Source organism: Athalia rosae, chromosome 1, assembly GCF_917208135.1.
Source record: "Athalia rosae chromosome 1, iyAthRosa1.1, whole genome shotgun sequence".
NCBI lineage: Eukaryota > Metazoa > Arthropoda > Insecta > Hymenoptera > Athaliidae > Athalia > Athalia rosae.
Window position 1 is genome coordinate 3626385 of NC_064026.1, and position 18275 is coordinate 3644659.

Consider the following 18275-nt stretch of genomic DNA (forward strand, 5'->3'; position numbering starts at 1 on the left):
AATGATTCCGCACCATCGCCATCGCTCGTACATCTCATGAACTAGCTGCAACACATTATGCAGAAGCGTTGACTGGCAGAAGTCGCCAGCAAAACATCTTAGAAAATAACGATATGTCGCCGACGCGGGATATCGTTCGAGGCTCCAGTGGTGATTCCGGTGAGTTAAATTGACGTTTTTCATCAATTAAACTTTTATAAAATACACGCTATCATTCAAAGAAAATAACTCCACAGTTTCATTGATTCTCCGCTCTGATTGCACACCGTATTTTAGGTTATATTCCTGAACTTGCCTTAGAAATTAAACAAGTTCCTATTGCTTCGAATTTCTTGGAAAGCAATTTTACAACTTACTATTATAATATGCAAAGGTTCAGAATCTGACAGCGCATCAGGATCTAGTGCATCCAGTCGCAGCGGAAGTCCAGCCTCCCGAGCCCCTGTTCCAACTCCTGGACGAAGAAGTAGCGAGCATTCAGATGATGAGAGGGAAGGGCCTGCCTCACCGGATTCAATTAGATCCATGAATAGTCCTAAATCAGATGGTAGTCGTTCTAATGCATCAAATAGATCTGGAAGTCGGTCTCCTAGTGCCAATAAATCCATCGCGAGTCCAACATCTCGTAGATCACCTAGCGGATCACCTGCTAGAAGTGGGTCGAGACATTCAAGTCCAGAATCCCCAAGATCTAGAAGAACTGATAGATCAGCCAGCCCTAGATCACGAAGATCTGGAAGTGGCTCACCTCAAACGGCAAGATCACCCAGTCCTGAGTCACAAAAATCTGTTAGGTCCAGATCTAATACACCACGGGGTAGTGTGAGGTCAGAAAGTCCCAAGTCTCACGTCAGCCCTACATCGAATAGATCAAAGTCAAGGTCTCCGAGTCAGAAATCAAAGACTCCAAATTCTCCTTCAAATAGAGGCAGTAGGTCAAGATCTGTGACGCCAAAAAGCCACAGATCAGGAAGCCCTCGTTCTCCAGGAAGCAATAAGTCAGTCTCCCCTAAGAGCAGGCGGTCTGGGAGTCAGACATCTCATGCAAGTAGAAGATCGGGATCTCCTGGATCACCTAAGAGTCACAGATCTCCCAGTGGATCCCCAAAAAGCAACAAATCACGTAGTGCTTCACCGGCAAGTCATAGATCTGCAAGTGCCAGCTCTAGAAGGAGCAATAAATCCAGATCTCGGAGTCCAGGTAGTCCAAAGACTGATGGCAGCCCACATTCAAGAAAATCTAAAAGTAGATCCCGCAGCCCTAAGGCTGCTGGAAGCGATGCTGAATCTGAAAAATCACTACAAATTGCTGGTAGAGAATATTGCTATTTTTAATTTTACTCACCAATGTATTTTTGCCTTTTCTTCGATTTATGAAATCATATCCATTTGGAACCCACAGCTGAAGGAGATGAAGAGGGAGCAAAACGTAAAAGAGACAATGATAGTGCCTCAGAATCTGGTAAAGATCTGAAGAAATTGAAGGGCCTCATTGATTCAGATTCAGAAGAAGAACCATCGACTAAAGAAAAGACTAATGATGTAGAACCGACAGCAGACGCACTGTTTGGAGATGCAAGTGATATTAGTACGGATGATGAAAAGGAAAAAGAAGAAGAAGCGGTTGAGGAGAGTAAAAGTAAGAGTAGAAGCAGGAGTAGAAGTAAGAGTAAAAGTCCTAGTAAGAGCCGTAGCAGAAGTAGAAGTCGGAGTAGAAGTAGGGGAAGATCGGACAGTGGCGGGGAAGGACCTAGTCACCGGGCCATCATTGAAGACGTGAGTAAATGATCGCCCAAATGACGTAGTTTGAACTAATTTCGAAGATCCGCCGAAATTTACTTTTAATTTACAGGATGATGAGAAGGAGAAGGAGGATGAACCAGAGCCACCACCAGAAACGAGAATAGATGTAGAAATTCCCAAGATAACAACAGACCTGGGTCGTGAAATTCATTTTGTGAAGTTGCCTAACTTTTTATCAGTAGAAACCCGACCGTTTGACCATGAAACTTATGAGGATGAAATTGACGAGGAAGAAACTCTGGATGAGGAGGGAAGAGCAAGATTGAAGCTCAAAGTTGAGAATACCATTAGATGGAGAGAAGTTTTCACGAAAGAAGGGAAAACAGAGAAAGAAAGTAACGCTAGGTTTATAAAATGGTCCGACGGAAGCATGTCTCTGCATCTAGGCTCGGAAATATTTGACGTATACAGGCAACCGCTTCAGGGCGATCACAACCATTTGTACATTCGACAAGGTACCGGTCTTCAAGGACAAGCAGTTTTCAGAACAAAACTCACCTTCAGACCTCACTCGACTGAGTCATTCACTCACAGAAAAATGACCATGTCGTTGGCGGATAGATCGCAAAAAACTACTGGCATCAAAGTATTATCTCAAGTTGGAATGAACCCAGATCAAAACAGATATGAAATGATAAAGGTACGTAAAAATTTATAGCTGAATATCGCTTAAGTGGTTCTGATTTCTAATGATGATTCAACTTTCTTTTCTCTTACCTTTTTTTATTCCAGAAAGAGGAAGAGAAGCTTCGTATGGCGATGCGAGCTCAGAGCAAAAATAAAAAATCAAGCGGAGGTGGTAGGGGTGGTGGTAGAGCGTCAGGCAGTTATGGAACGGAAGCTTATCACGATGATGGATCTGACGACGAAGGGGCCATTTCACTGGCAGCTATTAAAAACAAATACAAAAAAGGGGGAGCTGCACTTTCTGCTAAGTGTAAGTTATCCTTAACATATACCATGCTCATACAGTAATGAGTTTAGCGAAGTTTTTTCATACAAACCGAATGACTCAAGAGATTATAAAGTCAAATCTCTGCCTTTCAGCCGCTGCAAACATTTATTCATCGGATGAGGAGGGATCGGACTTTGAAGGTACAAGATCCAAAAAATCCCACAAAGGAAAAGTTTTGAAAGATTCCGATGAAGATTCAGACTCTGCATCCGAGAGCGGTTCAGGAAGTGGCGGAGGGGGTGATGGCGATGCAGATGCCGCCAGTGACTAGAATTTGTAATTTCATTTTTTAAAGGATTGATTACCGAACGACGCATGAAAAATATTTCAATTGTTCAGTCGGACCGGAAAATGTAGGTTGTAGTATTTTCACGCGGAATAATAATAAGTAATTAATTATGTACATAAACATGAATCTACATTTGATCCACGCAAAATAAAAAAATAAAAGATACAATTTTCAAACCATATTTTATAGGGTCCCCATGAGACAGTTCAGTAGGTATCTTTTATTTCTTATTAGGAGTTACAGTCATGATTATATTGACATTATTATCATTAACTAGATATACATTAATCATTACTGTAATCACAAAACGCAATTAAATATAGTGACGTTAAAAATCATGTATACAGTCTATTAATATTGCCTTCCTTATTTATTTTTTTTAAAGAACTGTATATTCTCCATCCGTGTGTCTAATTTTTTCATTTACTTTTGCTCTTCTTCAGCAATTCTATGCACATTTCATTCTGACTTTTCAACAATTTATTGCACGCCATTTTTTTTCGCAATTTATAATCATACCAATTGCTAGAATTCATTGCTTTTGGCTTTAATACAAAGCTATCGTTCATCGCCGACGCAAGCAAACTGCTGACGAGAATTATTACTTATTGAGTATTAAATATTGAAGCATGACAAAAAGATTTCTTTTTTTCTTCATCAATTACCTTATTACAGATTCGCAAATAATTAATAAGTTTACGTAACATTAGGTATTAAGTATAGAAATATTCTCTCCATACTATTCTACAGATTATATCTTCCCTAAATTTTTATTGGTCAATTGAAAATTGTCTGATATAATTTTTTTCTGATGTTCTTCCTTTTTACAATAAAATAAATAAACTTTTAAAACATAATCTAAATTAAATTATAAATTTTTACTCAAACCAATAGAAAAAAAAACAATAATAATATTACTCATAAAAATAATAATAATCACTTACAATTGGTCATTATAATAAATCTTCAATAAAACTTGAGACTTTAATCATGCTCGAAATGAAGATGTATGAATTGGTATAAATTCTGCGTATGAACCTGTGTAGTTATAAATGACGCGAAAATATTTCGCATGTATAGAGAGAATGAACCTTATCTTATTTATTTATTTAAAGATTTTTATTGTAATTTGTTATCAGTGCGTGTTACCGTATACCGGTTGTTTATTTTTCCTCGTAGTTCAGAAAAGATTATTCAACTTTTGGGAGAAAGTAGAAATAATCCGGCAGTATGATATAGTATTTTGTTACGCGTTAATAAAAACTAATCGGAAGACTAAAAATGGCTCTATGATATTGATAATCGTACATAATTAAATTGAAAATTCGCTCGGCAATAATAGATCATTTCTACCGAGTCCAATTAATCGGAATACTTGTTCAAAACATATCTTCGAAACTATAAAAAGAAAAAAAGGTAAATTGAATTCACGTCGACTGCATCGTCGGTGGTCACCAAATTATATGTAAAATTACACGTATGTAAATTTGTAATCAATAAACAGTGAATGATACCAAGCCGGTGACGTCGCAATTCGCGGATTGAAGTAATTAATAAATAGAAGCGTATATATAGTGATTAGTTTTTCGAAATTCATATTCAGAAATTGCCTACGAATCTGACTCATCAAATGTTGTGATCAATTACGTACATTCTTAGTCAATTATATGGTTAAAAAAAATTTTTAATTCGACACAGTTAGAACTCGTCAACGGTCTGAATCAAGACCAATTTTCAATTCATTTTCAACAAAAACACAACGCAGCAGTTTCACGATATAATTAGCTATGTAGTAGTCACGTAGACTATAGTATGTGGCATATCCTTTACACAAATAATAGTCATAATGTTAATAATAATGATTAGCTGAGTAATCCACAGCAAGTTTATCTTATTCTTCTTCATATTTTTATTTTCTTTCGCGTTTATCGTTTAAATAATATTTTTAAAATTCTAGCGGAGGACTATTATGTATAATATAAAGCCTGTACATACAGGCGGTTGACGATATACGCAAAATATTTATAATTGTCTTTAAAAATTGTATTCTACATATGCAACTTTTGTTTCATTCTATTTAATATTCGCGTACATACGTTTTCTTTGTATAGTTCTTCACCGCATGTTTCAATAATATTATACCTATGTAATATGTATTATATACAAGGAGGAGGAATCGCAATGATTCATTATTTTCTTCTTTCTTTTCACTTTCATTTTATGATTAACAACAGCTATAGCCGTATTGTAAAATTCATCGCGTTATATGAATATATTTTTAAAATCATTTATCATTTTTTTCGTTTTCACTGCACACTTTCCTCTCATTTTAAATCTTCGAATCCCAGCTAGGGACGAATGATCACAAGTCGGTTTCCAACACCCTCGGGGCAACCGTGTCTCAGCAAGCCTGAAAAATGAACAACAAAAAAAATTCTTTTCAAATATAGTACAACAATTAGATCAGAGTTGATGAATCTCTAATTATAAATTTTCATTCAAGAATTGATACGGATCAGAGGAATCTGATTCGTGATTAGATTATACGTGAATTGAACGTAAATTTTTTTAATACCGCCGACGTTGTCAAATTTGCAGCTGCTGTGCAAAAAGTCGGTGAGTCATTTATCGTGTATTACCGCGATAGTGCGAGACATAAGTGTAAGCATTATAGCATAAAATCGTGATCGTAAGTCGTAACCATATACGTATGAGATAAATTGGTACATACATATGTATCAGCTATGTATCGATGTACATACGTACCTACATCATATATAGATGTTAAATAGAGTGACGCTAACAAGTTATCAAACCCAAGTTGTCATCGACGTCAATGACCGCCTGTGCTCGCGCGTTCGAAGACAGAGGTAAAATACAAATGAAGAGATTACGGGGACTCGATTAATGTTATTAATTTCTCTTTTTCTCTCTCTCTCTCTCTCTTTCTCTTTGTTTATACTTAATGAAAACCGTCGCGCGGAGTCTTATTTATAATTATTTCTCCGTACCATATACCCGCGATATTTATTATATTGTTTGTAATTGAAGCCTGCACATTATCTTACTAAAGTGGGTCATACGCCAATAAATCCCTCGCTCTCGGAATCACTACGCTCCAGCTTCACTACCCCGCCCTTTATAACTCGCCGTGACATTGAACCTCGGGAATTAAACCTTGAACCTTGAGCCTTGAAAATTCTCTCGTTTTATGCTCGCTCTCTCGCGCGGCACGCACATAATACTTATGTATTTCTCTTATCCAACGATCCGCGACCTTTGAACCGATAGATCGAAGAGAACCTCCGCATTGTTCGAGGGAAAAAATTCATCTCATCACCGCGCTCAATCTATCTTTGATGATCTCCGAAATTCCGATCATGATGATGAAAAAAAAGCATTTGACCAGAAAATTCTCCCGCTCATATCCTAATTCCATCGCATGCACGGTCAATTAATTACAGGTAATGCGAGGCGTGAGTATAAATTTTTTTTTTTTTTTCTTCAATACGTGTAGAGGATCAACGTTGTACGATAATAATTATGTCGAGTCGTTACTATACGTGAGCTTTATTGGTACAGGGATATAAGAGGGAGGAATTTTGATGGCGATGTAGCGTGTGCGAGTAAATTACGCGTTTTGGTAGCTGCTGCGGTTGTATACCGTGTAAACTTTGGCTCCCTGATTTGCCTTCCATCTACGTAAATAATAATGTTTTTTTTTAATAATATGTACACGAGAGTATTTTTCGTAGATGTGGATTAAAAATTCATAAATAAAAAGATCAGGTTCCTATTCCTCGTGTATGTTTGGAGTGAAACATGAATGTACATAATATTAATGTGAGTCTACATACGAACAATGTACAGTTTATTTTTATCGTTAATATTATAATGATTCGCCAATTAGGTATGTCCGTTATAACGATAAGCATAAGTCGATTCATACGCGCAAGAGAATGTGAGACCTGTGGGATTTCTCAGAGATATTACGATATAACGAACATCTCGAACTTCCTTTTAACACACACTATAGAATATCGCGGAAAATTCAGATGTAATGGCGAAAAAACTACGAGTAAAAAAGTAGAAAAAAAAATACGTCACAATTTACGAGCGTACAACGTATAGAGTAGATGATCAAACCGCACGTGATCGTTTGATACGGCAGCACTACTCTCTGCTCTTTCAAGTATTTGATATCTGTTAGGTCTGCAATGGACTAAATTGTGAGTGGATGATACATAGGTATACAGTGGCTCTGTACCATAAACAGGCAGCTACCGCGCCATTTTCTTTTTTCAGTTACTTTTTTTTTCAATTCCTTTTTTCTTCTTTCGCGGTATACGATACTTGTTTTATGTACCCCGCGGCAAACCAGGCAAAAAGGAAAATGACGTGGGATTTTGATATTCTGCAGAAAGAGCGCTTTGACGCACACGTATATATTTATGTATACCGTGTACACCTACTTTTCTCGTTACGTAGATGAGCAAAATTTTTAACATCGACTCACGAGTGTACCGCTAAAAGGTGTAAAAAAAAAAAAAAAAAAAGAAGTAAAGAAAGTCAGAATGAAAAATGCTTCGCACTTAAAAGAAAGAATTATACGGTCGCTTTTTTGAATTCGCATCTCGCCTGCACGGATATTTCACGTGTAGGTAAATAATGGGGAGGGTCGAATCCTGTCTCGGATAATGAATAAAAATATTTGCGTTTGTATAAGCTGATCCATATGCTACATTCATGTAATTCATACGATAAGTATACGGTTGCGTGTGAATAAAAATTAGATCGATAAATTACGTGTAGAATACTATGCGTTTTTTGTGTTACGCGAGTGTTAAAACGACGGCTTAGGAGGTCTAAGATCAATTGAAACAATGCTAGCGCGTTAACCGCGTGTACTGTAATACGCTAGCGCACCGACCTTAAAATGTAGTGTAGAGGCAAAGGAATTTGTTCTAGTTTACTAGAGCTCGAGTATCGTGAGTATAAGTATTTGCGTCATTTCATCGTTTACCCTTTGAGTATATGTACGAGACCTTATATTTTTTATTTATCCTACACTGTACGTACGCGGATAAAGAAGAAGACGCAAATATAGGTGGCCTGCCGACCAACTTTATTCGCTTTATACGTATACATGAATTACGTAATTCAAGTGCAGCTAATAATTCAGATATACATATACCCGCGAATTATAGCTAACAGACATTGAACCTGACGAAAAAATAAAATTTACGACATTGGTACAGACGAATTACTTATAATTATATCAATTGCATAATCGATACGGATTTTATTTCTACGTAGAAATTTCGGTATTTTATTTATATGAATTCAAAGACCACGCATCAATAAATAGCGACAATTCGGTCGAAATCGTATATAGGTATGTCCGTGCGCGAGGTACATGTAAAAAATGGAAAATAATACCATGCATTCGCAAAAATTGAATGAGTAAACCTCCAGTGACGCATGCATCACGTTCCGAAAATAACTGTCCTCAACAACCAACACTGTCTGCTTGCTAATTGAATCGCTACATATAGATATGCTTATAAATAAATATGTATTCGTCAAACATATACATATATGTATACAGTACGACACATACGTGCGGTCTCTATGTACACGATTTTTTTTACTTTTTTTCGAAAAGGAATAAAAAATAACTTTATGTTTACATTGAATGCAAACGATGTAATAAATTTTTGTGACACGTGTCACATGGATTGATTCTTTTTTTTCCATAGTATCTCCATCAAAATATATAATTGTGTACATCACGCGATGAAATTTCATTCATTTTATAAAATTATTACACTATACATAAATTTCTTTAAATTTTTCGTACATCGATCTGTATTATAAAAAATCGTAGTCGCGATTAGCGCGTGCACGCTTACGAAAAATGAGTGGTGAAAAATGTGGTAAAATCTGTTGGGCGCCCTCCGATTATTTCCACTCGATCACCGCATGAGGGTACGCGAGGTACTCTCGTCGGTATATATGTATTCCAAAGCTGTGTGTATTATGTATCGAATATTATTCATCCGAGAAATTTTTCGACGGCGCGTTCACCCGGATCCGAACTTATACTTAATTTCAATTCGGTCAACTCACTTTTCACGCGTGCCACGTGCCCGCTCGCCAGTAACTAATGGATGTTACCATAAAGAATGCGCACAGCTGGTGAATACCGCGGTCGCAGGGTCGCTTCACCTCACCCCCTCGTATATGCAACGACTGCGCTAACGAATTATCGAGCGGTGAAAATATAGATAAAAAATTGGCATAATTATCGGGATCCGATTTCGAATTTTCGAGCGTCGAGAGAGCCGCAAGAACAAAATCGACGAGGTGCAGCCGCGCGAACGACGGAGCGTGAAAAAGTTAACGAAAACTTTTACACAATTTCACGATCGACGCGACTCCAACGATTATACATTTCCACAAACCTTAACACCGAAGGACGCCTCGTAGCCGCCCTTTCCTTGCATTTGCGTTTGAATGGCGGACAGATGAGCGCTAGCCATGTCCAGATCACCACTTCCGATGTGACCTGTATGTTGGAAATTCGTCGGCGCCCCGATCATACTTCGGTCTATCCGCCTCTGCTGAGGTCTTTGTCGTTTACTACGAGCACCCGGACCCTGCTGCGTCAAACAACATGTGAACCACTGCACCCAGACTTCTCCTGCGCCCGCCATTTTGGTCCTATATAAGGTATTAGCGATCCTCCTCCACGTACGTACGTATGGCAAAGGATCCCACCTGCGGCGAACTTTGCGAGCCTCTAGAAGAATAAGAAAAAAATCCACATTTACACCTAATATCCTCGATTATTGTCATCATTATTTCTGGTATACGCGTTACAAATATGCATGTACGTCAATTCCGAGGGAGAACTAATTGTAAGGCGGTTATACGTGATTTCTGAGGAGGGACCACCGCGTGGTGTCAACGGCCATGATACCAGCGACTGCGGCGTTATATACCTGTAATCGGATTAAAACGTCATAATATAAGAACGCCAACACCGCTGTGAACGCGAGCGTAATTCTTCGTCACAAACAACTAACTTCGCGTGTACGTGGTACACGTACGTACTACGTACGTACATTATCGCACGTCTCGTGAATAAGGGCGAGCGAATTGTACAGGGGGAGGGTTTGAACCCGAGGTATACGTATAACAAAATCATATAATCATCGCGCACCTCCAGGTACATACGAGTTACCGTGGGTAGACGAGCTGAAAAAAAAAAAAACGCCATTTTGTTTCCCACCGTATACAGAGTATAACCCTGTACAACGAAAAAACCGTAAGAGTTGAAAAAAAAAAAAATAATAGAATGTGTGCACAATCTGTATGTATATATATATATACAGAGCGGACAACGTGAAATTGCGCACCCAGATTTTGTGCGCAAGCGTGAATCAAAACGGCAGTCGAATTTATCATCTGCTAGCGTGTTGTACCAACAGCCTCAGATTTCAGCTGTAGCTGTCAAATTGTCGATCACCAATACAGCTGAGATCGCCGTATTTAAATATGACTGAGGTATGTTGTGTCAGGTGAATAATGCGACACAAAACCAGACACAGATAAGTAGGGTGGCATAGCATCAAATAAAATTGATCAATTGAATGAGAGATTAATTAAATGTAGACAGAAATACACTCATCGAAAAGTTCAGGTTAGGTCCTTGTATTTGACAGCTAAATCTGAAAGCGGAGTGTTGTTGGACATTCTGCGAAACAAATGCCGACGATCGCGCATGTGCAACTGGGGTGCGCAATTTCACGTTGTCCGCTCTGTATATTTATATACCCATTAGCACCTGTACAATCTAGATCCAATTTGATTCGCTGTACATAGAAAATATACATCTGCAGTTCGCGTGACTGTAAATAACGATGAAAATATTCGATCCTTTCTCTGCAGATGATAGCTTTATTTTATACTATAAATAATTCGAACAATGACTATGCAAGTTGAATAACTTTCTTCGTACCGTAGCTACGTACGTACGTACGCACGTACAACAGTGAAATGTCTCCGGTAAAATCCTAACTGTACCTACCGTATTTTCGAGTGGTTTTATATTATTATCATAATTATTAGCGTTATTATCATTATAATCGGGAAAGTGGCATGCGCGAAGAGGCGTGGGCGAAGATCCGCGTGCAGAAGCGTGACTCTAGATGTTGTCTTTTAGTTCAAAGTATATAGAACATTACATTGAGTGGTATTATATACCTATACGGGTGTATACGTGTACGTACATAAGATGCAAGCTGTACACAAGAGATATACACCACGAAATTGATCGCGGGTATATTGTATAAATAAGCAAAAGTAAGGTAGGTGAAAGCTCTAAACTTGCGTATATAGTAGTTTCTTTCTTCTCTCTATATATTATTAAAAAAATATAATATAAATAAAGTCGCGGTCAGTACTTACGAGGCGCGTCAACCATATAGATTTCCTACTTACAAAACCATGTAAACGATAATCCATATACGTGTACACACACATGCGTACACTACATATAATATTACATATAGGTATCCTTAAAGAATTTATATTTCAAATGTAATACGTTTCTTTTTTCTTTTCTATCGATTTTACACGCGTATCTTGTTTCCATCTCGGGACATAGTTTCTACGATAAATAATATACGCATACATTTTTTTTCTTCGTTTAATTATTCGATATTTATCGAACATTGATTGGGGCACCGGAAATCCGCGATTATTATTTTTCTTCTTTATTTTTAACGGACGCGACGATTTTGCGGAACAATTTTTCAACGTGTATGGGATACGTCGCAAACGCGTGCGTATATACCTACCTGTGGCACGATGTTTGCAGGATCGTCGTTTTCCTGTTCTAATTAGAGGCGAGTGAATTAATTCTAATTAGTAACAGGTCGCATGAATTATTAATCGTCTATCTCAACGACCCTACCCACGGTCAGGCTATGAACCGCGCGCGGTTTCTGCACAGTCCTATGTAAAGTGAGCGCGTACATACACGTCGGTATACGTATGTATGTAACGAGTGGTGAACAACTTTGAATGAGAACTAAAGAAATCAGATATCTGTAGCGTCGTCTGACGCGCACAATTCGTGTGTCGCTCTACCGGGTGTCACATTATCATCGATTTCAGTAGACGCGGAGTAAATCGCGCTGTTTAAATAGTCGAGAAATTTACGGATCGGGAATTTTCCAACTTTAATGAAAAACCCGGTGTATAAAGTATTATAAAATAATGAGTTTCCTCGAACGAGAATCCAAGAATAAAAGCCCGGCTGAGACCTCCGCAGGTATACCATAACTAAAGCCGAGCGATAAACTGATCCTAACGGATATACAACTCGATCTATACCTTCATTTCTGACCCACCCCGCAGGTATTTTGAGGTACATGACGGTAAATTCGACTGTACATATGTACTCAACGCTTCCTGTTCGGGTTGAGGTATATGGATACGAGTGTACGTGTATATCTATACAATACGTGGCAGATGTGATACACGAAAATTAAACAGAGTGCCTGGGTATATATGTATATGTACCTGTTTTGTTTTAGAGCATCTGAAGCCGGCCTAAGTCATAGAAAATCCCACGAATTAAATGAAACAAAGACGACGAAATTCAAAGGAGAACGAAAATTCAACGCAGAGCTTCAGACCACATAACCGAACAGTCTGGTGGTTTGTAGGGTTGGGCGACTGAGACAAGAGATGTGTTTGAATTCTAGTTGGGTAATTATTTCATTTCATGTACACACGTAGTTATGACCTTGTCGTTTGTTTGATTCGTGGGAATTAATCCGCCTAATAATTACTGATTAAAAAAAAAAAAAGAAATCAAATCAAAATCAGCACGTCGTCATCAGCTGGGCGTTAGCGTTTCAGCCATGTAGGTTTCGCGTGATAAAGAAATTTTATAACGATATTATAATATCGTTTTTCGCTGTACTCTCGATCCGCAACGCAAAGTGGTTTTCATTATCGAATTGATTAGTGGCGGAATTTTCATCACACCTATGTAACTTTGTACGTATGGGATTATAAGTTAAATAAGTGGGAGTGGACGCCGCCTCCGTGCGACAATTAATCGACCGTGACGAAATAAATTTAAAATGGATTAGAGAAAAGTATGTATAAATTAAGTTATACATTATACATAGAATCCGAGGACATGTTCGTCAATTGTGATATATAGTTTGATTCTCTTATACTATGCGAAGCGTCGTACAGATTACTGATGAAAAAAACCCCATGACAAAACATAGATCAAGATTAGTGACATGCGATGTTCTTCGATTTTGGGGTCAAAAATCGACATTTTTTTTTATTCGGGTTTATACGCTATCCTGATGTATTTTGAGCCCAGGAATCCGAATTCACAAGTTAAATTGGTCTATTTATAAAATTTATCGAGTTATCGCCAATTTTCCACTTTTTAGAGCAGAAAAATTGAGATATATCGAAAGGAAAAATTCGTAGCTCAATTTAGACAACGGATTCGTGTTCCTGAGGTCAAATTACGTTAGAAAAGTGCCCTGCAATCGATTTCAAAAATACTTCATTTTTGGCCCAAAAATCGAAAAAATCCAAAGGGGTACCCCTTGGAAAATTTTCGATTTTGGGTCAAAAAAAAATATTTTATTTTATATGCTATTCTTGTGTATTTTGATCTCAGGAATCCGAATTCACAAGTCAAATTGGTCTATTTATAAAATTTATCGAGTTATCGCCAATTTTCCACTTTTTGGAGCAGAAAAATTGAGATATCTCGAAAGGAAAAATTCGTAGCTCAATTTAGACAACGGATTCGTGTTCCTGAGGTCAAATTACGTTAGAAAAGTGCCCTGCAATCGATTTCAAAAATACTTCATTTTTGGCCCAAAAATCGAAAAAATCCAAAGGGGTACCCCTTGGAAAATTTTCGATTTTGGGGTAAAAAATCAACATTTTTTTAAATTGGGTTTCGCATGCTATTCCCATGTATTTTGATCTCAGGAATCCGAATCCGCAAGCCAAATTGATCTATCTATAAAATTTATCGAGTTATAATCGATTTATCGCTTTGAAAAGCGATTTTTGCAGTCGCAGCTGCCTACCTTGATCAATGGATTCATGCTCCTCAGATTAAAATACATGAAGGTTTCTCCAGTCGTTCAAGAGAAAATAAAATGTTCAATTTTTGGCTTTGAAAATGGTAAAAATGCGAATTAAATATCATCCAGTATACAGATAGCTTTTCTAGTTTTCACCTACTCGCGCTTCGAGATTCTATTGGACAGCAACTTGTCGGACAAGAAATAGAAAATAGATGGATTAATTATGTTCTGATAAATCGAAGGATATAAATCATTACAGAAACTGAACGGCGATAATCAGGGTGTGTAATAATCGTCGAGTAAAATTAAAAAAAAAAAATAAAAAAAAACGACCCACTATTTCTAATCTACAGCTGTATCAAACCTATGTATACATATGTATTCATCTCCCGCATATACCTGCTGATATAATTAATGCAAATTTGTCATCAAACTATAATATCCTATGGGGAAAGTATACATTATACAGGTGTATAAAATATACATCATTTTCTCGACGAATAAATCATCACCGAATTAAAATTTCACTACACAAATCTGTATTAATTATTATATCCCTTGGTCAATCATTGAATTATGAACTGCAGGTGATAAATTTGAATATTCAAACATCGAACTCCTCCGAATCCCCGATTAATGCGGTGTCCTACGAACATCTATATGTATGTATAATCCCCGGTCTTACTCATCTCGGCATTTTCGTACACGACCTGTATAAAAGTTCTCTGCAAATATCGCATCGCCATCATCGTATAGAAATAATATACGAAAATAAATACATAGCTATACGGTACCGAGCTCTATACGTATATACCGAAACTGAGTTAGGTCGTTAACTTTTCAGATGCGATCACGTATGCGTGTACCTCACGTTACAACCATGACGCATGGATCGACCGAAGTAAAATATGAGGCGTCGCGTCTCAACCGTATCTATCGGCGCACATATTTGAAAAAGGAGAGAAAAAAAAAAAAAAAACTGTTTGAGACGCGATCTTTCGGTGCATCGCGCGCAACGCAAATATAATATCGAAAAATCCTCGTCACATCACGAATGCAGGCAGGCCGGAGTGATTCGTTCCAGTAAAACACCGAAGCAAAAGGTTCGGTCGATAGGAATCTTCGTCCTTCTTTTTCTCTCCGATCCCCCTTTTTCGGTGAGGTTTCTACCCTCGGGTGAATACACATGGAGCTTACAGCCGGAAAGCGAGCAAGTAGGTAAGCCAAGCAGCGCGATCCTTCGCCTCGTCCCTCCTCCTTCGCTCCCAGTCCCTATCCAAAGTTATAGTTTTATCGTCTCGCACCCCAAACGAAGCGGGACGAATAGAACGCGGCGAACGTATAGGTAGCGTGAGTCATCGCGTGCAACGCTACAAGGGAAACTACGAACCACCACATCCACGTAGCCGACGACGACGACGTGCAACGCGGCGAACAACGTCTGACGTACGTACACACGTGCGCAACCAACCAGACTTATAGGGTCACCCCTATTAAAGCTGTGCTTTCGGTCGCTCCTCTTCTCCGCATGGAAGAGCGAAAATTATATCGGAAAATTCGAAACTATACCCACAGATTGTAAAGAGGAAGAGGAAAAAAATTCACTCGCATCGTCAAGGCATTAAATGAGCATAAAACTATTGTTTCGATTCCGTTAACTGTAATGAAACAATCGTCGATAGAACCGTGACGTGTATCTAATTCACAGAAAATTGGTACAAATTTTCTCGCTTTCTTTCCTTCGGTTTCCTTTTTCTATCGTTTTTTTTTCTTTTCCGTGCATTAAGTAACTGGAAGAGATAGAGAAAATACGGAATTATGAAGTGCGTTGATAAGTTTTTTAATCTCTTGAACAACAAACCGGTGTTCGCATCCTTTTCTTCGTTTTTCTTTTCATATAAAAAAAAAATTCACCAATTATTCACCCTACATGGACGGATTTTGAGAAATAAAAACTTTCTTTTCCAAGTGAATCTTGGATATGGTAAAATTATACTACAATATTCGCGTTTCTCCGAACCGCGAACGCAAATGCATCAGCAATACAGTATACCTATATGTATATATTTGTAGTAATATAAGTGCACAGTTACGAGTAGTATAGGCATTTGAAAATGTCAAGTAAGCTGACTGAGTGAGAAAAGTTATTCTTACAACGAGCAGGCAGCAGCAGCAGCAGCAGCAGCGGCGAGCCGCACTTGCAGAGTATAAGGTACCTACATAACGTTATAGTATTGCGAGGCAGGAAATAAGCCTGAGGAAGTTTAACCGCGTTCGCGATTCGCTTTGCGCCTTTTGTCATTCTATAAAGTCGAGACGACTGCGCTATATACGTATGTATTGTACGCGTATAATAACGACACCACTAACTTCATCTCTGTTCTGCCTTTTTTTTTTTTTTTTAATTCATTTTACTTTTTTAATATCATTATTATTGTCAATTTTTTTTTCGTTCAATCTCCTTATGGTTTCTCCGGTTCGCGTTTCTGCATCTGCAGTTCGTACGTATGTTCTATACGCAAAAACTCTCGCATATATATATATATATATATATATATATATATATATATAGGTAATATACGTGTACATAACGCGTACACAACATCGAGTTTCGTGTTCCGGGTGACGATTTTTTACGGTTAAAATTCTTATTCTCCTTATTTCGTGCATATACCTACGGTATATGAATTCACCGACAAATTAACAGACCAAGACGCGAGATTTCGTTTGTTATAGGAACGACGACTATAGGCGGTATAAGAAAAAAAAAAAAAAAAAAAAACAGGGAGAAAGAAAGAAAGAAAAATTAAACAACGTAAAAAAAAATTGGGTTAGTATACCGACGTCATCCTGTGGTGGTGGTGGAATTATGGTATACCTGATACACCTACACCACCTTCGAAATGACGATAAAAATTTTCATTGCTATCCATCAGCCCGTATTGCAGCTGCACGCGCGCTTTATAATTAAATAGGTCCGTAAAAATTATAAATATAAATTTAAATTTGTCACACGGGCGTATAAAGGAAAAAACGAAAGTCGTATTTATTTTTTTTCGTCAGAGGAAGAAAAATCAGAGGAAAAGAATTAGCATGATGAGATATGACATTTAAAAAATTATCCTCAGATCGTTCGAGATCGTAAATCAGGAAAAAAAGTAAGAAAATATAAATAAAAAGGAACAGAACTTTTTTTTAAAGGGACGAGTCACGTCGAATGATATTCATTATTATTGATGTCGAAATTTGAATAATGTGAGAAAAGTCAAACGTTCGATACTAAAATACCATGCATATGCACATTTAACTAGCGATCCAAAGTTTGGATGAAAGTCAAACTCTATTACAATCTATTAGTTTTAACCTGAATTGTAAAATCGTTAACGCGTGAGAGAAGGTATAGCAAATATCCGTCAAGATGTCGGATATAAACGATTTAAATAAAACCCATTAACGGAGTCGCCTAAGAATATATTATAGCTGCGGGAACTAAAGGGCCATATAATTTATATCCTTCGAGATCGACCACGCAGCAATTTATAGAAAACAAAGTAGGCCAGCGATTATCGAAGAGAAACAAAAAAAAAAAAATCACTAATTTCATCGGAACAAAAAAAAAAAAAAAACTCGTTTCACCTACGTTGAAGTAAAGTTATCATTTTTATCCCATGTACACACGACGACATTATAATGTACGCTGCAGGAGTTCGAACACGACTAGGATAAATAGATAGACCGGAAGCGGAGTTACGCACAGGAATCCGTAAGAGCTCCGACACAATCTAGAGAGAAATGACGAATGCGTACCATCGTACGTATAACGTACATGTATGTACGATAAGAAGTGTAAATTGGCCCGCGTCTGAACGCTGAGATACGATTTCGACCATTTTTTATCGTCGTTCATTTATCTTTCTCTTTCTCACTGCAGATCGTACGAAAATAGCGACTCGTGAAACGCGATAGTCCGGTAGCGTTTTGAAAATTTTGCAAAGATAAGGCTTGTGGCTATACGGTATGCGAAAAAAAGAACAGGAAATAAATCCTCCTGCCGATAACTAGCGCTGATTTGTTACGAAACTAT

General features: G+C 37.7%; 2 protein-coding genes across 3 annotated transcripts in view; one reads left to right on the forward strand and one right to left on the reverse strand.

Moving 5' to 3' along the window:
- Nucleotides 1-3385, forward strand: LOC105690763 (another transcription unit protein). Its single transcript, XM_012408840.3, has 6 exons — nt 1-159; nt 374-1312; nt 1403-1776; nt 1853-2443; nt 2536-2740; nt 2851-3385. Exons 1-6 carry the CDS (start codon nt 114-116, stop codon nt 3027-3029), a joined length of 2334 nt encoding a protein of 777 aa, XP_012264263.1. The 5' UTR covers nt 1-113; the 3' UTR covers nt 3030-3385.
- The window catches only part of LOC105690784 (CDC42 small effector protein homolog), a 24939-nt gene continuing 9892 nt past the window's right edge, over nt 3229-18275 (reverse strand). For both annotated transcript variants that reach the window (XM_012408864.3, XM_048660377.1), the window contains exons 2-3: nt 9512-9849; nt 3229-5457 (exon numbers count right to left, since the gene is read on the reverse strand). In XM_012408864.3, coding sequence (XP_012264287.1) covers nt 5449-5457; nt 9512-9763 — 261 coding nt within the window. In that variant the 5' untranslated portion in view covers nt 9764-9849 and the 3' untranslated portion in view covers nt 3229-5448. The remainder of the gene's footprint in view (nt 5458-9511; nt 9850-18275) is intronic.